Source organism: Rhinopithecus roxellana, chromosome 13 (assembly GCF_007565055.1).
Source record: "Rhinopithecus roxellana isolate Shanxi Qingling chromosome 13, ASM756505v1, whole genome shotgun sequence".
NCBI lineage: Eukaryota > Metazoa > Chordata > Mammalia > Primates > Cercopithecidae > Rhinopithecus > Rhinopithecus roxellana.
This window is the reverse complement of record NC_044561.1, coordinates 58,715,239-58,736,895: the sequence shown is the minus strand read 5'-3', so window position 1 is coordinate 58,736,895 and position 21,657 is coordinate 58,715,239. Positions and strand designations below refer to the sequence as shown.

Here is a 21,657-nt window from a genome sequence, read left to right as displayed (position 1 = left end):
ACATATCTTATGCTTGACCATCTCACTTCATGATAATCAAATCAAATAACGTGAAAGTGCTTAAGTTGTAAAGTACTACACAAACGTGAAGGGTGATGAGAATTAAGCATACAAAGAAGGGAGATGGGCACCCCAGAGTTCTCCTTGCAGCTTCAGGACTCTATGGGATCAAGAATGTACATACACTTGCTGTTTAGCTACGGAGAACTGTAAACAGCTAAGTCATTATTAGTAACAGCAGGATTATTTGATTTCTTGTTTTAGGTAGTAACTCCAATATCCAATTGAAGAATAAAAAGGACTCTCCTGATGTGCCATGAGTAAGTCAGGGTGCAGAGTGGCATAACTGAGTGTAGCTACACATGTACACCGTGTGTGCTTGTGGAAGGATGTGCAGCAAAGTGCTAAAAGTTGTTATTAGGAATGGTGGGATTTCAGATGATTCTCATTCTCTTTGTACTTTTGTGTCTTTGAATTATTTTTACTTTAGGTATGTATCATTTACGCAAAAACAAAAGACAAAAGACAGTGGATACTGAACAACCAGATTCCCATTTGTAAAACCTTGGATCCATAGATTTCTTTAATCTCACAGGTTTTCTCAGGTATGGAAAATGGAGTTTCTGAAAACCAGGAGCAGCTGGTGAAAATCATAATGACAAACGCCTGTGACAGGAAGTCAGAGGGGAAGGAGTCCCTGCAACACGGCCCTGGGAAGGGAAGAAGAGACGCCTTTTCATCTCTGTTTATTTCATAGCCTGTAATAACATGGTGGTTTCAATCGTAGGCTGTGTACACATGAGTTTCCTTGTTTGCTATGGTAACATGTGATTCCTGTTTTTCCACCTCTGTTTTTCTGATCCCTTAGACTCTGGCTGTCAGAGAGGAGAACTGTGAACTCACCTACTCATTCATGCTGCCCAGGTAATCACCTCTGTCATGAGGGATTAGGGGAAAGGTGTGTGGAGTCTACCTGTAATATATTTCCACTGTCCCGCTACATTTCAAAACCAGACGCACAAAGAACAAACAAGCTTCCCAGCAGGACATAAAATAGAAGGGATGGTGACTGCATGCCTTGCCATTCGGAATCCTCTTCTTCCCAGAGAACTCCCCGCAGGCAGGTCTGTACCTGCTTAGAGGCAGCCTGTCTGTTGAGCGGCCCATCCTCAGTGAGGGAGGATAAGAGGCTGGGGCTGGGGGGATGGGCAGAATCTTTGCTGTTGCCACAAACTACTGAGAGTGTCCCCAGAAAACTGAATGTATCTGGACTTCGCCATCAGAGCCCATGTTAGTGTGACGCAGGAACAAGGTAGGCTGCCACATCTGGCCTGGCACGCTGTGAAGCTGCACAACTCTGGGGCACCACCCCCCACACATGTGCGATATGATTGGCACCTCCAAGAGTTGTGCCCTGTGAATCCCAGGAAGGGTCAATTTTTTTTTTGCTTTCTTTCTTTTTTTTTTATTTTTTGAAACGGAGTCTTGCTCTGCTGCCCAGGCTGGAGTGCAAGGGCGCGATCTCAGCTCACTGCAACCTCCGCCTCCTGCGTTCAAGTGATTCTCCTGCCTCAGCCTCCCGAGTAGCTGGGATTATAGGCACCCACCACCATGCTCAGCTAATTTTTATATTTTTAGTAGAGACAGGGTTTCACCAGGTTGGCCAGGCTGTTCTCGAACTCCTGACCTCAGGTGATCAACCCACTTCAGCCTGCCAAAATGCTGGGATTACAGGCATGAGCCACCGCACCCAGCCGGAAGGGTCATTTTTCCTGAACATACTAACTTGCAGAGAAAGGTCTTTACAAAACCAAGTAGACTGGAGCTTGGCTGAGTAGCCCTTAGCTTTTGAAGTGAACTGAAATGTCTTTGGTTAAAAAGATACACGGACACCTGTTTTCCTCACTTCACCAGCTTTTAAGTGTTGCATCTGGTGTCCTTCTTACTCTGCTTCGGAAACAGATGCTGAGTGGGGCCTCAGTTTCTCCTTGACTGTAGTATAAGGCTCCTTCCAACTCTAAAATTCTGTGGTTCAGAGTGACTGAGTTTATTAGATTATTTCCTAGGAGATAAGGAAAAGAACTCTAGTTGCAAATTGCTCATAGACAAGAAGTCAGGCTGGGCAGATCAGTATCTGGAGACACCTGCCAGTGTCTCTCTCTTTTTGCAGGGCTGGGCCAGGGCATGGACCTTCTCAGCTTCCAACCTTTTCACATAGTGCTCACCAGCAAGGGTGCCTGAAAGTCAAGGCCATATGACACTGAACAGCACAGGGGAGGTGGGGCCCCTCTGCAGCATTACGTGCGGTTATTTCACACCAAGCTAGATGGCACTGGGATCCTAGAATGAGTGGGACCCTGTCGCTGCCCAAGGAGGACACAGTACAACAGGGGAATGACACAAATAACTATAAGGAACTATGGAAACTTGGAAGGACCCACAGGTGAGGCATCAAAAAAGCAGAGCACGATTGGGAAAGAGTGATTCGCCTGAATTTGGTAGGATCAGGAAAGACTCTGGGAGGAGAGAGTATCTTTATACCCTTCCACAATAGAGCCAGGGCTGAATTATCCCCAGTGCACACCCATTACTGGTTTCATTTCTCAGGCTTGGAGAGGGAATGAATTGGTCTGTCATCGCGAAGGTTTGTTCAGCCTTCTCTGAGTGTATCTTCTGACTCCTGGGGTAGGTAAGAAATGGAGGGGCTCCTGAAGTCACCTTCAAGGCAGATGAAGAGGAGCTATGGAGGCCCTTTGAAGCATGGCCCCTGGGCATGGGATCTGGTAAGAAACCTCCTTCCCAGCTTTTCCATTGAAACCATGGATTTTAAACTTGGGCAGAGTTTCCAAGCTTTCATTTCCCATCTATCAATAGGGATAATAATAATATACCCATATGACCTTGTTCACAGGTTTGCTTTCAAGGTCAAATAAGATGAGCAATAGTACCTTGTAGATCCAGTATTATACTAGTTAAGAAGAAAGACTGGAGCCCAGTGGCCCGGATTAAGTCCCCGCACCTCCCTCAGCTCCACTATGCACTTGTTGGGTGACCTTGGGCAAGTTATTTAACCTCCCCATAACTCAGTTTCTTCCTTTACAAAATAAGAGTGAGCCTAGGGCTTCCACCATATAGTTATAAGGATTCAAATGAGTTAAATGTAAAGCACTCAGGCCAGGTGTGGTGGCTCACACCTGTAATCCCAATACTTTAGGAGGCTGAGGCAGGAGGATTCCTTGAGCCCAGGAGTTCAAGACAAGCTGGTCAACATAGTGAGATCCCATCTCTACAAACAATTAAAGAATTATCCAGGCGTGGTGGCATGTGCCTGTAGTCCCAGCTACTCAGAGGCTGAGTTACGAGGATTGCTTGAGCCCGGGAGGTTGAGGCTGCAGTGAGCTGTGATGGCACCAGTGCACTCCAGCCTGAGCAACACAGACCCTGTCTCAAATAACTAACTAACTAAATAAATAAATATAGCACTCAGAAAAGCATCTACTGCATAGTTAATATCATACTATACAAATTGAGCCATCACTATTATTGTTGTAAAGTACTATACAGGACGATTATGATGGTCACTTCTTAGATACAGAAGCAGAGTTCTGCTATGTCTACATGGAGAGGAACATTAGAGGCAGCAATGAGTTCTGCCCTGAACTCCTAGTCCAGGCTTTAAAAAGAGCCATAAAAATACCATCCCACTGATGAACGTCTGGAGCTAGGGAGGCGTGCCTTGACCATCCTGGAAAAACATCATCTCCACCCCACCTATACTTATCTCCTTGGCTCGCTTCTGGCCAAAGGTCCACACTTGGTCTGAACCTATTGCATGCAGAGCTTTGCCACAGATGTCCCTGTACGGAGGGGTTCTGGCTGGTTGGGATGTTCGAAGGGGCAGCTGTGGATGCTGTTTATTGGCCTGAAATGTGGAACCAGTGTGGAGAGGGCAACACAGGCTAGGTTGACCTCAGATGTAGGCTTTTTATTTTTATTTTTTGAGACAGGGTATTGCTCTGTCACCCAGGCTCGAAGACTCGAGTGCAGTGGCGCATCATAGCTTACTGCTGCCTTGAACTCCTGTGCTCAAGCGATCCTCCTGCCTCAGCCTCTCAAGTAGCTGGGCCTACAGGCACGTGCCACTATGACCAGCTAATTAGAAAACATTTTTCAATACAGATGGGATCTCGCTATGCTCCCAGGCTGGTCTCAAAGTCCTGGGCTCAAGTGATCCTCCTGCCTCGGCCTCCCAAAGCGCTAGGATTACAGGCATGAGTCACTGTGCCCGGCCAGATGTGGACATTTTTGACTTTTGCATGGAAGAGTCAATAATTGGATTCCAGGGCTGGGCATGGTGGCTCACACCTGTAGTCCCAGCAGTTTGGGAGGCCGAGGCAGGTGGATCACTTGAGATCAGGAGTTCAAGACCAGCCTGGCCAACATGGAGAAACCCCATTTCTACTAAGAATACAAAAATGAGCCTGGCATGGTGGTGTGCAACTATAATCCCAGCTACTTGGGTGGCTGAGGCAGGAGAATCACTTGAGCCCAGGAGGCAGAGGCTGTGAGTGAGCCGAGATCGCACCACTGCACTCCAGCCTGGGCGACAAAGTGAGACCCTGCCTCAAAAAAAAAAAAAAAAAAAAAAAAAAAAAGAATTGGATTCTAGGTCAGAAAGTAATATTACAGAACTTTGGGGTGCTATGAGATTCTTTCTTCTTCTTTTTTTTAAATTGAGGCAGAGTCTTGGTCTGTTGCCCAGGCTGGAGTGCAGTGGCCCAATCTAGGCTCACTGCAACTGTGGAGGCCTCCCAGGTTCAAGCCATTCTCATGCCTCAGCCTCCTGAATAGCTGGGACTACAGGCACGCACCACCATGCCTGTCTAACTTTTGTATTTTTAGTATAGGTGGTTTTTCACCATGTTGGCCAGGCTGGTCTTGAACTCCTGGCCTCAAGTGATCTGGCCGTCTCGGCCTCCCAAAGTGCTGGGATTACAGACACGAGCCACCGTGCCCGGCCGAGATTCTTTCTTCTTTCTTGCCTTACATCAGCCTGAACGAGTCCATGACTGACAAGTGTTCAGTGGACTGTCACATGGTTTCTTCTGCTCTTCACAGCCACCCTATGCAGCAAGTGTTAGTATTAGTGTCCTCAGATGAGATGACTGAGGCACAAAGAAATCTGGTGACTTTCTAGAGGACACCTGGCTTTGTCACTGAAGGAACCAGGATTTTTATTTTTTTTAAATTTTTATTTGAGACAAGGTCTCACTCTGTCTCCCAGGCTGGAGTGCAGTGGTGCGATCTCAGCTCACTGCAGCCTCAACCTCCTGGGCTCAAGCTATCCTCTCACCTCAGCCTTCTGCAGAGTTGAGACTATAGGCATGTGCCACCACGCCTGGCTAATTTTTGTAGAGACAGGGTTTCACCATGTTGCCCAGGCTGGTCTTGAACTCCTGAGCTCAAGCAATCCTCCCGCCTCAGCCTCCCAAAGTGCTGGGATTACAGGCATGAACCACTGTGCCCCACCTGAAGGAACCAGGATTCTATCTGTGTCTGTCATCTCCAGTCCAGTGTGCTTTCTGTTACAAGAACAACAACTCATCCCCTGCGGCAGCAAGCTGAGCAAATCTGCAAGGAGCCACACTGAGCCCTCTGCAGAATGGAAGGAACAACCCCAATTTCCAGAGCCTAGGGAGGGCTAGGGAAGGGGTCGCAACCAGGATACCGGCATCTCAGGTGCTCTGCTAGTTTTCCCAAAATAAAGCAATTCAAACAATACAATTTTTTTTTTTTTTTTTTTTTTTTTTGAGACGGAGTCTCGCTCTGTTGCCCAGGCTGGAGTGCAGTGGCCGGATCTCGGCTCACTGCAAGCTCCGCCTCCCGGGTTTACGCCATTCTCCTGCCTCAGCCTCCCGAGTAGCTGAGACTACAGGCGCCCGCCACCACGCCCGGCTAGTTTTTTGTATTTTTTCGTAGAGACGGGGTTTCACTGTGTTAGCCAAGATGGTCTCGATCTCCTGACCTCGTGATCCGCCCATCTCGGCCTCCCAAAGTGCTGGGATTACAGGCTTGAGCCACCGCGCCCGGCCAAGGCTGCTTATTTTAAGACTGTGCGTCCATCTCCTGGACAAATTTGGAATAGCAAGAAATTTGTTAGGAATTAAGGAAAGGGACTTTCCCAGGCAGCAGCTGCTTAGAGCTGGCCGCTTCTGAGCATGTTCCGTCTTCCCAGGCCTGGCTCACAGTTTTCAGTGCTTAACGCGCATGGCGCTTTGTGCGCAATTTTACTTAATTCTTCCCTCAGCCATCGGGAGCGAAGGACAAACTGTTATCCCAATTGTACAGGTGAGGAAATCGGAGCTTATTTAAATAAATTGCCGAGGTCACACAACTAGTAAGTGACAAAATCTCAGTCAAACCAAGGCTCTTTTGGCTCAAAGGCGTGTATTGAGCCCTACTCTGCTCTGCAGGGACAGAACTAAGTATGTTTTCTATTCAGGGCATGCACAGTCATTCCATGAGTGAGTTACACAATGTAAGATAAGGACATTGTGAAAAACAAAACTATACTGTACATAATGCACTTTATAATAAAGTACTGCGAACAGAGTATGTGGTAAATTGTAACTATAATAATAATTTTAAACAGATCCACAAATCACACATTATTATATTCTGTTTCACTCGGGCTTTGCTTTGCTTCCCACATTTGTACTAGGTCCTCTTGGCTTTAGTTTCTCCCCAGTTCTCTACCCTTTGAACTCTCTCCAAAGCTTCCCTAGAACTTTTGCTCTCCTAGAAATTAGATTAGACAGTCATCTGCCCACATCATACATCCCCTGCCCTTGTCACCAGACATACACACATCCATCTTCTGGGCTTTCCGTTCTCTTGCGGAAAAGTCTGCAGGGGAAGCTGAGGCAGAATCAAGTCCACGAGATTCCAAGGAAAGGTAAGTATGGACTCTGTAACCAGATAAAAGTGAAGCCACAACTTCACTTATTCCACAAATACTTTTTGACTACCTATAGATGGCACGCACTGTTCAAGGCGCTGAGGTTCCCACAGTGACAAAAGAGACAAAAACGTCTGCCTTGGTGAGTTTATATCATAGTGGAAGGAAACAGACAATAAAAATAAGGAAAATATAGACACTGGTATGTAGATGGTGATAAACGATAACGAGAAATATAAAATAAAAACAGATTGGAAGTGACAACAGTGGGGAGGTAGAATTGGTATCTGCATTTAACGTTGTTTTCTAACAAATCCAGGGTGGGGTACAAAGCAGTGAGAAAATGAGGCCCTTATGCTCAGCGCCCCCAACCTCGCGTCGGTGAGGTCACTATTCACTTTGGAACACTGCCCTTGGGACCAACATATTCTCAGTGACCCTTGTGAAGGTTTCCACCCTAAGTCCCTCATCCTCACCAGGCAATATTTATTCTCCCAAAGCAAACTCCGGAGGCAACGCGGAGAAAGTGAATTAATTCAAGACTAAGGTTGCCAAAATGATCAGCTCCGCCTCAGCCTTGACATTACATTACAGATTCCCTGATCGCCGCCGTCGCAGAAGCTCTGAATTAGAAGCGTGCATGTAGTTGCAAATCCATTGCTGGCATTTCTTCAGTTAGCCTCCGCTGGAACTGCTTAGTGAAGATTCCCTCCATTTCACAAGACAGCTTCAGTTTTGTTTCGTTTTGACTTCCCCACCCCGAAGCTGTAGCGCACTTTGTTTTCTCAGGGGACAGGGGCGGCTTCCGGAGCGCGGCGTGCTGGGGGTTGTAGTCCACAATCTCCAGCCTGTTCCCGTTATAGAAGGCGATGGGCCGGGAGCTGAGGAACTACAACTCCTAGAGTACCCCGCGCCGCTGGGACGCCGTGCGGCTGTGGGGCGGGGCGAGCGCAAAGATGTCCGCGCACGCTGCCGGGAGGCGAGGTGAGAGTCTTTGATCGTAAACAGGCGCCCGGAGCTGAGGCAGTTCCCGCACGTGTCGCGGGACCGGAGACGCTAGGGCCAGGTATTCCAAGGATGCAAGAATCCTGCAAATCCGACATGTAAACTGCTTCCCCAGCCTCCAGGCGAGCCCTGCCTTTGCCTCAGGCCCCTTCCTTTTCCTTCTCGGGGAATCGACCTCGGGAAGGGGTGTGGGCAAAGAGATGAGGACTCTCCCTTTTCGCCCAGGCCAACTCGGGATATCCCGGAACCTTTGGGGAGGCGGTCACTCCGACGTCTGAGGACCTGGGCTTTGGGCCCGGACTCGATATGAAGAGCGACTGCTCGACCTCTGCAGCCCCCTTCAGGGGGCTTGGGGGACCTCTGCGCAGCAGCGAGCCGGTGCGCGCCGCCCCGGCCCGGGCGCCGGCCGTGGACCTTCTGGAGGAGGCGGCCGACCTCCTGGTGGTGCACCTAGACTTCCGGGCGGCGCTGGAGACCTGCGAGCGGGCCTGGCAGAGTCTGGCCAACCACACCCTGCCAGAGGAACCCGCGGGCACGTACGTGTTGGGCTCGGAAATGAACCGATTTCCGGGTGCTCTTGTGGTGGGGCTCAAGGTCTCAGAAGTTGTCATTCCCAGATTGCCCACAAGGAGCTTTACACCTCGCTTTCATCAGTGGTTTGTCTCCGAGAGGGTGGTTGCTCATCGTGTGCCCATTCTACAGAGGAGGGAAGTCGTATAACAAGAGCTTAGTGGCGAACCCACAGCCAATTATTTGCTCCTTGTTCCAGGGTAGAATGGCATGATGCGAAGGCTGAATGTGTATTAAGTGCTAAGTTCTGTCAGTAAGCAGGTGGTAAAAGTCCTCTCCCAGGTACCTCCGCCCGCCCCGCCCAAGGTTGTTTATTCCTGACGTTGCGGATGGTGGGGAATGGGGGTCATGGCAGGAGTAGTGTTCTGGTCCAATTGGAGGACTGGATTAAAGAATTTATTCAGGGCCGGGCGCGCGGGGGCTTACGCCTGTAATCCCAGCACTTTGGGGGGCCGAGGCAGGAGGATTGCTTGAACCCAGGAGTTCGAGACCAGCCTGGGTAACATAATGAGCCCTCTTCTCTAGCACAAAGAAGGAGAAGAAAAGAATCCGGAGAAAAAAAACCTTGGGCTTGCATTGCTCTTTCTAATGCCACCAGCCTTGTCTGGCAGATGAGAGCGTCATTTCTTTGCATTGTAAAGTTGGGTTAGGCCACTCTAGGGAGGTGTTAGGTAGAATAGCGAAAGCTGACCTCAGAGAAGGATGATCTGGAGAGCCCTGGCTGTGTTTTAGGGTACTGGATGGAAGCTCATTTCAGTGAATGCAGAAGGCTTTGCTTCTCAGTGTCTGGAGGAACCTTACTAGGTGGTGCCTTTTAGCCAGCTGTGGAGTTGCTATACCTCCATTCAGCCAGAAACCTTGCTCCAAGCCCATTTGTTCACTGAGCAAACTTAGTTCCAGCTCTTTTTTCTCCCACACACCGGTGATGCGTGTTATTTCCCCCTCAGGATTACCCTTCCTCTTCATTTAAATCTGATTTCACCTGCATAAAAAGATGAACGTTGAGCAACAACTGACTTGCCTCTTAAGAGGTTTACAGGAACTTTTAGTTCCTGGGGGAAAGGGCAGCCCATCTAAGTACTAACAGTGATGAGAGAGATGATGGCTGCTGAGTTGGGAGCTGGAGAGGAACAGTCCCAAGGTGGAGGTGGGCATGGAAATGGAGGGGAACCACTTCTAACTGAAATTGGTTTTTTTGCTGACAGCTCCTTGGAGGTGAAGTGCTCCCTGTGTGTTGTGGGGATCCAGGCCCTGGCAGAAATGGATCGGTGGCAAGAAGTCCTCTCCTGGGTCCTTCAGTATTACCAGGTCCCTGAAAAGCTACCCCCCAAAGTCCTGGAGCTGTGGTGAGTCGTCTTTGCTGACTCATCAGATCGTTTCAGAAACGAGGATTTTCATCTCCTCTCCTCAATCAGGGCCTAATACCTAGTCTTTCCCCCTTCCCTACTATTGCCCTCCACATCTAATTCTTTCCCTTCACTTCTTTTTTTTTTCCTAGACTTCCATACATAGCAATAAAGGATAAGGGAGGAGGAATTTAGGAGTAGAATAGATATAAAGAAGGGAGGGGGCCGGGCGCGGTGGCTCAAGCCTGTAATCCCAGCGCTTTGGGAGGCCGAGACGGGCGGATCACGAGGTCAGAAGATCGAGACCATCCTGGCTAACATGGTGAAACCCCGTCTCTACTAAAAAATACAAAAAACTAGCCAGGTGAGGTGGCGGGCGCCTGTAGTCCCAGCTACTCGGAAGGCTGAGGCAGGAGAATGGCGTAAACCCGGGAGGCGGAGCTTGCAGTGAGCTGAGATCCGGCCACTGCACTCCAGCCCGGGCGACAGAGCGAGACTCCGTCTCAAAAAAAAAAAAAAGAAGGGAGGGGACAGGGAATAGGAGTGACATGGGATGACCGAGTGGACAGAGCTGAAAGAGCAGCTTGCTACATCCTGGGAATTTCTCATGCTTAAAAAAGAAGTTTTTTGTTTTGTTTTGTTTTGTTTTTGTTTTTTTGAGATGGAGTCTCCCTGTGTCACCCAGGCTGGAGTGTAATGGCGTGATCTCAGCTCACTGCAAGCTCAGCTTCCTGGGTTCATGCCATTTTCCTGCCTCAGCCTCCCAAGTAGCTGGGACTACAGGTGCCTGCCACCACGCCCGGCTAATTTTTTTGTATTTTTAGTAGAGACGGGGTTTCACCGTATTAGCCAGGATGTTCTCGATCTCCTTGGCCTCCCAAAGTGCTGGGATTACAGGCGTGAGCCACCATACCCGGCCAAAAAAAGCAAAGTTTTTAAAATTGACACTTGTAATTGTACATATTTATGGGGTAAGTTTGACATTTCAATATATGCTGTGTATATGTTGTATAATGATCAAATCAGGGTAATTGGCATATCCATCACCTCATGCATTTATCATTTGTTTGTGACCAGAACATTCAAAAGCCTCTTTTCCAGCTATTTTGTAATATGCAATACCTTACTGTTAACCATAACCACCGTACTATGCAATAGAACACCACATCTTATTTCTCCTAACCCATCGTAACTTTGTATCCATTGACGAACCTCTTTCTGTCTTCCTTTTCTTCCTTCCTTTCCCAGTCTCTGGTAACCACTGTTCTACTCTCTGCTTCTATGATATCAACTTTTTTTTTTTTAAAGATTCATATGAGTGAAATCATGTAGTATTTATCTTTCTCTGCCTGGCTTATTTCACCTAACCTGATGTCCCCCAGGTCCACCTGTGTTGTCATGAATGAAAATATTTCATTCTTTTTCATGGCTGTATAGTATTCCATTACACACACACACACACACACACACACACACACACACACACACACACACACACTTTCTTTATCCATTCATCTATTGTTGGACACTTAGACTGATTCCATATCTTGGCCATTGTGAACAGTGCTGCATTAAACATGAGAGATAATGGATTGCTAGATCATGCGGTAGTTCTATTTTTATTTTTTTTCACCTGGCCATTCTTGAGTTTATTTTGATGACACTCGGTGAGAGTTCCCTGTACCTAGAAGAAGGTGTTGGGACTCTTGGTGTTGAAGTGTGGCTTGTGCTGAAGACACAGGACCTGGTAGGGCAGCAGGAACTTGATCTCGGAATTGTGGAACTGCTTGACTGTCGGCCGGGGGCACTTGCTGGCTGCAATCTCCTCCACTTTCATGGTCTGGATGGTGTAGGCCCTGGTCACGGTGCCGGGTGCCCATCTTGGTAGCACTGGGTGGTCAGGTCCCACTATTCTGCATTCATATTGTGGATGCTGCAGTAAGCGTCATAGTGTAGCCAAATGCCAAAGTTCTTCACTTGCAGGGGGATTTTTGGAACACCTGCCCAGTAGACACTTGCCCCTGAAGACTTCATCTTCTTTTTTTGTTTTGAGACGGAGTCTTGCACTGTTGCCCGGGCTGCGGCTCACTGCAACCTCTGTCTCCTGGGTTCAAGCGATTCTCCTGCCTTAGCCTCCCTAGTAGCTGGGATTACAGGTGCCCGCCACCATGCCTGGATAATTTTTTGTATTTTTAGTAGAGACAGGGTTTCACTATGTTGGTCAGGCTGGTCTCGAACTCCCTACCTCATGATCCGCCCACCTTGGCCTCCCAAAGTGCTGGGATTACAGGCGTGGTGTAATCCCACCAGCCAAGACTTCATCTTCTTTAGTTGAGATACAAAGTACCAGAAGCGGGACTTGGCAACAACTTGCTTAGGTGCAGAGATTTGCTGGCAGTAAAAGGGCAGCATTTGGGGGTGGGCAGGCGGCAGATACTCTTGCAGTGTGCCCAAGGCCTTCATGGCATTCTCTCAGCACTTGCCACCACTTACAAAAGAAAGTGCCGTCTTTCCTATTTTGAATTTTTTAAAGGAACCTGCATTCTGGTTTCCATAATGGCTATACCAATTTACAGTCCCACCAGCAGTGTGTAAGTGCTCCCTTTCTCCACATCTGCACCCTCACCAACACTGATTTTCTTTTGCCTTTTTGATAAGAGCTGTTCTACCTGAAGCGAGGTGGTGTCTCGGTGTGGTTTTGATTGGCATTTCCCTGGTGATTAGTGGTGTTGAACATTTTTTCAGATACCTGTTGGCCATGGTACATCTTCTTCTGAGAAATGAGAAATGTCTATTGAGGTCTTTTTCCCTTTTGAATCAGGTCTTTTTTTTTTTTTTTTTTCATGCTGTTAAGTTCCTGATATATTCTGGATATTAAGTCTTTAAGTCTTTGTCAGATGGATAGTTTGCAAATATTTTCTCCCATTGTGTAGGTTGTTTCTTCACTCTTAATTGCTTCCTTTGCTATGCAGAAGTTTTTAGTTTGATGTAATTTCATTTGTCCATTTTTGCTTTTGTTACCAGTGCTTTTAAGGTCTTACTTTAAAAAGCCCTTGCTCCGCCCAGGGTTGTGAGGCATCTCTCCTTTGCTTTCTTCTAGTAGTTTCATAGTTGCGGATTTTACACTTCAGTCTTGAATCCATTTTGAGTTAATTTTTGTGTGTGGGGAAAGGTAGGGTCTGGTCTCCTGCATAAGGATATCCGATTTTCCCAGCACCATTTATTGAAGAGACTGTCTTTCCCCCTGTGTGTGTGCTTGGCATCTTTGTTGCAAATCAGTTGGCTGTAGGTGCCTGAATTTATTTCTGGGCTCTCTGTTCTGTTCTATTTTGTCTGTTTTTATGCCATACCATGAGAGTAGAACCATGCTGTTGTGGTTACTATTATAGCTTTGTGTAGTATAGTTTGAAGTCAGGTAATATGATACCTCCAGCTTTGTTCTTTTTGCCCACAACTGCTTTAGCCATTTGGAGTCTTTTGTGGTTCCATGTGAATTTCAGGATTTTTGTTTCTTTCTCTCTTTTTTTTTTTTTGTGAGACAGAGTCTTGCTGTGTCACTCAGGCTGGATTGCAGTGGTGTGATCTCGGTTCACTGCAAGCTCTGCCTCCCGAGTTCACACCATTCTCCTGCCTCAGCCTCCCAAGTAGCTGGGACTACAGGTGCCTGTCACCACGCCCGGCTAATTTTTTTGTATTTTTAGTAGGATGGGGTTTCACCGTGTTAGCCACAATGGTCTCGATCTCCTGACCCCATGATCTGCCTGCCTTGGCCCCCCAAAGTGCTGGGATTACAGGTGTGAGCCACCGTGCCTGACCAGGATTGTTTTTTCTATTTCTGTGAAGAATGCCATTGGTGTTTTGATAGAGATTGCATTAAATCTGTAGATTGCTTTGGGTATTTTAATAATATTCTTCCAATTTGTGAATGAACACAGGATATCGTTCCATTTTTTTGTGTCCCCTTCAACTTCTTTCATCAGGTTTTATAGTTTTCCGTGTAGAGATCTTTTACCACCTTGGTTTAATTTATTCCTAGGTATGTTTTTTTTTGGTAGCTATTGTAAATGAAATTGTTTTCTTGGTCTCTTTTCCAGTGGTATATAAACGCTGTTTTTTTGTACATTGATTTTTGTATCCCACAACTTTACTGAGTCCGTTTATTAGTTCTCTCTTTTGGTGGAGTCTTTAGGGTTTTCCCTATATAAGATCTTATTATCTGCAGACAAGGATAATTTTACTTCCTCCTTTCCAATTTGGATACCTTTTATTTCTTTCTGTTGCCTGATTGCTCTGGCTATGACCTCCAGTACTATGTTGAATAAAAAACTGGTCAAAGTAGCCATCTTTGTTTTGCTCCTGATCTTAGAGGAAAGGCTTTCAGCTTCCCATTGAGTATGCTGTTAGTGATGGGTGTGTCATGGCAAGTTCCCATTAGCATCAACATTTCATCGGAAAGGGCTGGAGGGCACAGTGAGGAGGGGTTGGATAGGAGAAGCATAGTGGTCATGAGAAATGAACCAATCATTGAGCACTGACTCTAATTTTGTTGGGATCGGGTTTTTTGGGGACTGCAGCATTCTTTTATACAGCAAAATGCAAGAGCCTAGAGCTGTGCTGGATGTGGTGGGTGCCTGGCTCCAAGACCCAGCCAACCAAGACCTTCCAGAATATGGAGCCTTGGCAGAATTTCATGTGCAGCGGGTGCTGCTGCCTCTGGGCTGCTTGTCGGAGGCTGAGGAGCTAGTGGTGGGCTCTGCAGCTTTTGGTGAGGAGCGGCGACTGGATGTACTTCAGGCCATTCACACAGCGAGGCAGCAGCAGAAACAGGAACACTCAGGCTCTGAGGAGGCCCAGAAGCCACACCAGGAAGGTAGGACATTATCCCTTTGTGACCTCTGTAAAGTGGATTTGTGGCCTTGCACTGTACCTCAGGGACCATCGTGAAACTCCTGGGAGCTTAGGAGCAGTTCTTTGTATAAATAACTCTTGAATCACGGAATAGGAGGCCTGTTGAGTTGCTTAACAAAGTGAAGCCCAGACCCTCTGAAGTTGGCAGTGGAAGGAGAATCTCCACATGGGAAGGTGTTGCTGGGTTTTGGGACCTTGACTTATCTTTTGAAAGTCGTTTTTCCGCTGGAGTCCTCTGACGAGGTCTCTTGCTTCCACCATACTGGTCTGGGTGGGATGTCCTTCCTCCTTTAAATGCTGGCCCCAATACAGACGCAGCTGAGATCTGCTGGGATAGCCAAAGGAATATAAGAAACTAATTTGCAGACCCTTACCCTGGTCCCTGAATCTTTTCCGCCCTTTTCCTTGAGTAATGATCTAGTCTAGTTGTGAATACTTCCATGGACAGAAAGTCACCGTCTCTTTGTTTTGTTTTGTTTTGAGACGGAGTCTCGCTCTGTCGCCCAGGCTGGAGTGCAGTGGCGCGATCTCCGCTCACTGCACGCTTCGCCTCCTGGGTTCATGCCATTCTCCTGCCTCAGCCTCCTGAGTAGCTGGGACTACAGGCAGCCGCCACCATGCCTGGCTAAATTTTTGTATTTTTAGTAGAGACGGGGTTTCACCACATTAGCCAAGATGGTCTCGATCCCCTGATCTCGTGATCCACCCGCCTCAGCCTCCCAAAGTGCTGGAATTACAGCCGTGAGCCACTGTGCCCAGCCCCGGCTAATTTTTTGTATTTTTAGTAGAGACGGGGTTTCACTGTGTTAGCCAGGATGGTCTCAATTTCCTGACCTCGTGATCTGGCCGTCTCAGCCTCCCAAAGTGCTGGGATTACGGGCACTGAGCCATCGCACCCGGCCGTTCTGAAAGGTTTTAAAAAACTTTTACAAAGATTCATTCAATATAGTAAATAATATATAGTCAAAATAAGTAATAAACATGAGGAAAATCATTTATATTCATGAGAGTTGCAAGAGTATCTGCAGTTAAGGTCTGAAGGCTTTAGCTAATACTTAGTACCCTTCTGCTCAGCTTTTTTTGTTTTTTTTTATTTGAGACGGGAGTCTCGCTCTGTCGCCCAGGCTGGAGTGCAGTAGCACGATCTCGGCTCACTGTGCTCACTGCAACCTCCGCCTCCCGGTTCAAATGCTTCTTCTGCCTCAGCTTCCCGAGTAGCTGGGACTACAGGCGCCCGCCACCGCGCCTGGCTAATTTTTTGTAGTTTTAGTAGAGACTGGGTTTCACTGTGTTAGCCAGGATGGTCTCGATCTCCTGACCTCATGATCCAACCTCGTGATCCACCTGCCTTGGCCTTCCAAAAGTGCTGGGATTACTGGTGTGAGCCACCACGCCAGCATTTTTTTTTTTTTTTTGAGACAGTTTCACTCTTGTTGCTCAAGTTGGAGTGCAATGGCACGATCTTGGCTTACTGCAGCCTCTACCTCCCAGGTTCAAGTGATTCTTGTGCCTCAGCCTCCCAAGTACCTGGGACTACAGGCGCACGTGGCCATGCCCGGCTAATTTTTTGAATTTTTAGTAGAAACGGGGTTTCACCATGTTAGCTAGGCTGGTCTTGAACTCCTGACCTCTGTTGATCCGCCCGCCTTGGCCTCGCCTCCCAGAGTGCTGGGATTACAGGCGTGAGCCACCGCGCCCAGCCTGCTCAGCTCTTAGAAGCAAGCGCGGAGGTTGAGGTCAGGGAATCTGATTCCCGTGACTCCCCTGAAGCTGTGCTCTGTCTTCTTGGCCAGGCTCTGTCTCCCACAAGTTCCTGTCACTACCGATGTTGGTTCGCCAGCTTTGGGACTCTGCAGTGAGCCACTTCTTTTCTCTGCCCTTCAAAAAGAGCCTCCTGGCTGCCTTGATCCTCTGTCTCCTGGTGGTGAGGTTTGATCCAGGTAAGTGGTGGAGACTCTTCCCCCTCCTTCCTGGGAAGGGGTTGTTGTCAGTGCTGGGCCTGTGGGAGTGGGTATTTGTCAGTACTCCTGTCAGAGTCCTACTGGGGATGGGGGTCTCTCCTATGGCATTTCACCCCGAGTCTGTTCCACAAGGAGGAATTGCTGGACTGGGGCATGAGTCAGCCCCACCCAGAAGGAGAGGCCAGTCCTGGAGTCCATGAGAGCAGCCGGGAGAAAGTCCACTTGGCTCTGCTGACTCCTGAACATGGACTGAGTCATAGCCCTCCACTTTTTCTAGGGCTGACCTCTGACCAGAACCTCAGAATTTATGAAAACTTCCCCTCGGCCAGGAGCAGTGGCTCACACCTGTAATCCCAGCTCTTTGGGAGGCTGAGGCAGGCAGATCACAAGGTCAGGAGATAGAGACCAGTGTGGCCAACATTGTAAAATCCCGTCTCTACTAAAGGTACAAAAAAAATTAGCCAGGCGTAGTGGCACGTGCCTGTAGTCCCAGCTACTTGGGAGGTTGAGGCAGGACAGTAGCTTGAACCCAGGAGGCAGAGATTGCAGTGAGCCAAGATCGCACTGCTGCACTCCAGCCTGGGCGACAGAGCAAGACTGTCTCAAAATAAATAAATAAATAAACTTCCCCTCATCAGAATGTCTACAAAAGTGTTAATTCAAGTGTTAATGTCTAATGAAGTGTTAATTCGAAATAAGTTGTAAATGAAAAACTCATACCTTTTAGAAAACGTGGAAAATAGGCTGGACATGGTGGCTCATGCCTATAATCCCAGCACTTTGGGAGGCCGAGGCGGGTGGATCACCTGAGGTCAGGAGTTCGAGACCAGCCTGGCCAACATGGTTAAACCTCATCTCTACTAAAAATACAAAAATTAGCTGGGTTGTGGTGGTGTGTGCCTGTAATCCCAGCAACTAGGGAGGCTGAGGCAGGGAGCATTGCTTGAACCTGGGAGGTGGAGGTTGCAGTGAGCCGAGATTGCGCCGTTGCCCTCCAGCCTAGGTGACAGGATGAAACTCTGTCTCAAAAAAGAAAAAAAAATGTGGAAAATAGAGAAAAGTATAAAGAAAGGCACAGAAATCTGCTACTCTGCTATGCTTTCAGTCTGTTTCTGTGGATATAGAGATTGTAGGCAGTTACATGTCATACATATGCTTTCAAGCATGGCCTTAAATGGCTAAATATTCCAGTTCCCAGGAATGCCCCTAAGTAATTTAACAACCCCTGTTTTTGAATATTTGGGTGGTGGTTCTGTTTTCTGCCTGGCTGTGAAGGAGGAATGAGCTCCCTAAGTGATATTTGGGAACAACCCTGGTGATTTCCTGAGGATTGACCCCTCAGGTGCATGGGGCCAAACTTAGGCACTTGCTCTTTTAGGTTTTTTGTGTTACTCAATGTGAGTTATGTTCTAATCTCTACTCTTCTCATGAATTTAGACTTAGAATATGATTAAGTTTCAAAATTTAAGAGGAAATCAGAAACCCTTCAAATGGTTCGTCTGTTTTGAGAACTGCCATTTATTAACTTAGTCTTTAGATTCTCCCTATTTCCCTATTTCTCTTTCTCTTATTCAGTGAGCTTTTAAAAAAAAAAAAAAATTATTTATTTATTTATTTAAATTTAAATTTAATTTAATTAATTAATTTATTTATTTGAGACAGGGTCTTTCTCTGTTGCCCAGGCTGGAGTGCACCAGCGTGATCTTGGCTCATTGCAACCTCTGCCTCCTAGGCTCAAGCGATCTTCTCTCCTCTGCCTCCCAAGTAACTGGGACTACAGGCGCCCGCCACCACGCCCTGCTAATTTTTTTTGTGTTTTTTTTAGAGGCAGAGTCTTGCTCTGTCGCCCAGGCTGGAGTGCAGTGGCGCTATCTCGGCTCACTGCAAGCTCTGCCTCCTGGCTTCACGCCATTCTCCTGCCTCAGCCTCCCGAGTAGCTGGGACTACAGGTGCCCACCACCACGCCCGGCTAACTTTTTGTACTTTTAGTAGAGACGGGGTTTCTCCGTGTTAGCCAGGATGGTCTCAAACTCCTGACCTCGTGATCCGCCCGCCTCAGCCTCCCAAAGTGCTGGGATTACAGGCATGAGCCACCGCGCCCGGCCTAATTTTTAATTTTTATTTCTGAGACAGAGTCTTGTTCTGTTGCCCAGGCTGGAATGTTGCCCAGGTTGCAGTGGCACACTGCAACCTCCACCTCCTGGGTTCAAGCGATTCTCCTGCCTCAGTCTCCCAAGTAGCTGAGATTACAGGCACATACCACCATGCCCAGCTACATTATATTTTTAGTTGAGACGGGGTTTCGCCATGTTTGCCAGACTGGTCTCCAACTTCTGGCCTTAAGTGATTCTCCCACCTCAGCCTCCCACAGTGCTGGGATTATAGGCATGAGCCACCATGCCCAGCCAGTGAGGTTTCCTTCACATAGCTCAGAAGTGTCCTTCTAACCTGTCTGCTGAACGCTGAGCAGGGATCCCCCATGGACGGCTTTGTTTGCTTTACAAAGAAGTCACAAGTTAGCTCTCGGAATGCTCAGTATCATCAGCGTTCATCCCTGGCCACCTCCTGACTGATACAGATTTAGAAATTCTTTATGATTCTTTATGGTTGCTGTAAGCCCTTTAGTCTCGTAAACCCTAGTCTCCTAGTGGAGACTGCTCTTTCCAAGGCTGCTTCAGAAGGGCCTGGCCCAGTGGCCCTGACCCTCAGCAGCAGGCCTGACTCATTGGAGTGATGATGCTGAGGGGAGGAGAAACTGCACCTGCAGGCTGAGGCGGGAAGATCACTTGAGCCCAGGAGATTGAGGCTGCAGTGAGCCGAACACGGACTGTACTGTACTCCAGCCTAGGCGGCAGAGCGAGACCCTGCCTCTAAAAAAACAAAGCAAAATAACTACGTGTAATTGTTGGTGGGGTCTCCCAGGCTGGGAGATGGCAGAGTGACAGGCGACAGGGGCAGGATGTTCACAGTAGTCTCCCTCTGCCCTGCAGCTTCCCCTTCCTCCCTGCCCTTCCTCTACAAGCTGGCCCAGCTCTTCCGCTGGATCCGGAAGGCTGCATCTTCTCGCCTCTACCAGCTCTGCATCCGTGACTGAGGGTCCCTGCGCACCACAGCCTCTCTGCTCCTCATGTCTGCGGCAACAGAAGCAGAGTGACAGAGCGACACATCCACAGGCGCCCCTGGGGAAATGGGACCAGCCTAATCTCGTGGAGTGCACTGTGTCTTGCTGCCTGGGTGCCCTCTCCTTTGCACCCCACTTCGGCTGTTCGTGGTAGATGATGTGGAAACAAAGCGGGACCAGCAGGCACAGCACCTCCAGAACAGTGCCCCAGATGACCAGCGGCCCCTTGAAAAGGAGGGGTTTGGGGACAGGGACTGTGTCCATGAAACATTCCATCTTCTCAGCAAAGGCAAGGGGTTGGTTCTTCAGGTCAGGATGTTAATGGAGCTGGAAGTTCAGAAGAAGCCTGGGGGAGTGACCCTTGGACTTTCACTTCTTGAGAAACATACTTCTTTGCTGGGCATGGTGACTCACGCCTGTAATCCCAGCAGTTTGGGAGGGTTAGGCGGGTGGATCACTTGAGGCCAGGAGTTCAAAACCGGCCTGGCCAACATGGTGAAACCCCGCCTCTACTAAAAATACAAAAATTAGCCAGGTGTGGTGCATGCCTGTAGTCCCAGCTACTCAGGAGGCTGAGGCACGAGAATCACTTGAGCCAGGGAGGCAAAGGTTGCAGTGAGCCGAGATTGTGCCACTGCACTCTCTCAAAACAAAAAAACATGCCGCACAGGACAGTACCTTAATTAGCTAGAGTGCGATCGGAAAGGGCCTCTTCTTGCCTGCGCTGTGCTCCCCAGAGCTGATCTAATTCTGTATCAAGATGCTGTTCCCATGGTCTTGCCATGCGCTTGAAGCTGTGGGAGCCTTCTTATCGTTCAGACTGGGCCGTGGTTTTCAGAACCACCCTATTGACTACTGAAAACCAAGTGAGCCTTACAACTCTTATCACTGGGTAAAGTGATCTTGCCTGGTGCCTCTTGGTCTTCAGCTCAATTTTCCAGGTTGTCCTGGCCAAGCCTTGCTCTGTTACGCTCAGTGCCTCTGCCCACTCTTTCCCCGCCAGCCCCTCCCTCCCGCCCTGCAAATTGTCCATTGGCTATTTCACCAGGTTCTGCTTGTATCCTTGCCTCCTTGGTACACACCATTGCAGGTTCTTCCCTTTCTGTGTCCCATTGTCCTAGTTATGTTCTGTTGTTTGTGTAATGCCCAAATTTTTCTGCTCCTGTGGCCTTGAAAAGTAGGCCAGCCTTAGAGACTGCTGAGCTGAAAATGGAACTGAGTAATCAGGTGAGCTGGAAGGGATGTGGGGGCGGGGCAGAGGAGAGACATGGGTTTTGAAGGCAGTGAACAATAAAACCTTAGGGAGGTGGCACCGAGGCCTTAGCATATGAGGAGCTGAAATGTTTCAGTGTTGTTTTCTTACCAGCCACAAGCATCTTAGGAGTTTCTGTGCAAGGAAGCATAGAGTACTGCTGTGCTGTCAGGATGAAGAAGGGCTTTCTGCAGGGGCTGGCCTTTCTGTACCCAGAGGCCAAGCAGGCTGCCCTGCACCGTGTCCTTGGTTGGTGTTGATGCCAAAAATACAGAAGGTGCTTGCTAGCTTTTCCTTGGTACATTTTCGGGGGTTGCCAGTCAACAACTTTTCTTTAGAAAAATGGGTAAAGTAGGTAAATGTCACGGGCCCCTTAGAATTAAATCTCTAGGGCATGGTTCAAGTCTGTAGGAAGCAAATCTATGCTTTTTTATATGGGCTTTTAAGTAGAGCTTAGAACCCTGGGGGGAGAAGGGCAGTCAGGTGAGGTTTGAGATTCCTTCTATAGAATGATTTCTTAAAATGAAAATCTGGGC

At 48.2% G+C, this 21,657-nt stretch overlaps 1 protein-coding gene and 1 pseudogene across 2 annotated transcripts; one reads left to right on the top strand and one right to left on the bottom strand.

Annotated features, from left to right (window-relative positions):
• The first annotated feature begins 7,815 nt into the window (after positions 1-7,815).
• PEX26 (peroxisomal biogenesis factor 26) lies at positions 7,816-20,228 on the top strand. Of its 2 annotated transcripts, XM_010381063.2 has the most exons (6): positions 7,816-7,942; positions 8,189-8,499; positions 9,739-9,879; positions 14,454-14,749; positions 16,581-16,727; positions 19,739-20,228. In XM_010381063.2, the coding sequence occupies exons 2-6, from the start codon at positions 8,270-8,272 to the stop codon at positions 19,840-19,842; spliced, it is 918 nt and encodes a 305-aa protein (XP_010379365.1). In that variant the 5' UTR covers positions 7,816-7,942; positions 8,189-8,269; the 3' UTR covers positions 19,843-20,228. The 2 variants fall into 2 exon arrangements, with proteins under 2 accessions (XP_010379365.1, XP_010379364.1); XM_010381062.2 differs by having other exon boundaries at positions 7,852-8,499; positions 19,739-20,227.
• On the bottom strand, positions 11,564-11,913 carry LOC115892722 (annotated as a pseudogene).
• Positions 20,229-21,657: the final 1,429 nt, after the last annotated feature.

What these genes read in the sequence shown, in the direction of transcription:
- PEX26 (XM_010381063.2), top strand. Translation starts at nt 8,270, where the DNA reads ATGAAGAGCGACTGCTCGACCTCTGCAGCCCCCTTCAGGGGGCTTGGG. An exon ending in CCAGAGGAACCCGCGGGCAC is followed by an intron (nt 8,500 to 9,738) that starts GTACGTGTTGGG and finishes TTTTGCTGACAG; the next exon opens with CTCCTTGGAGGTGAAGTGCT. An exon ending in CCCAAAGTCCTGGAGCTGTG is followed by an intron (nt 9,880 to 14,453) that starts GTGAGTCGTCTT and finishes TGGGGACTGCAG; the next exon opens with CATTCTTTTATACAGCAAAA.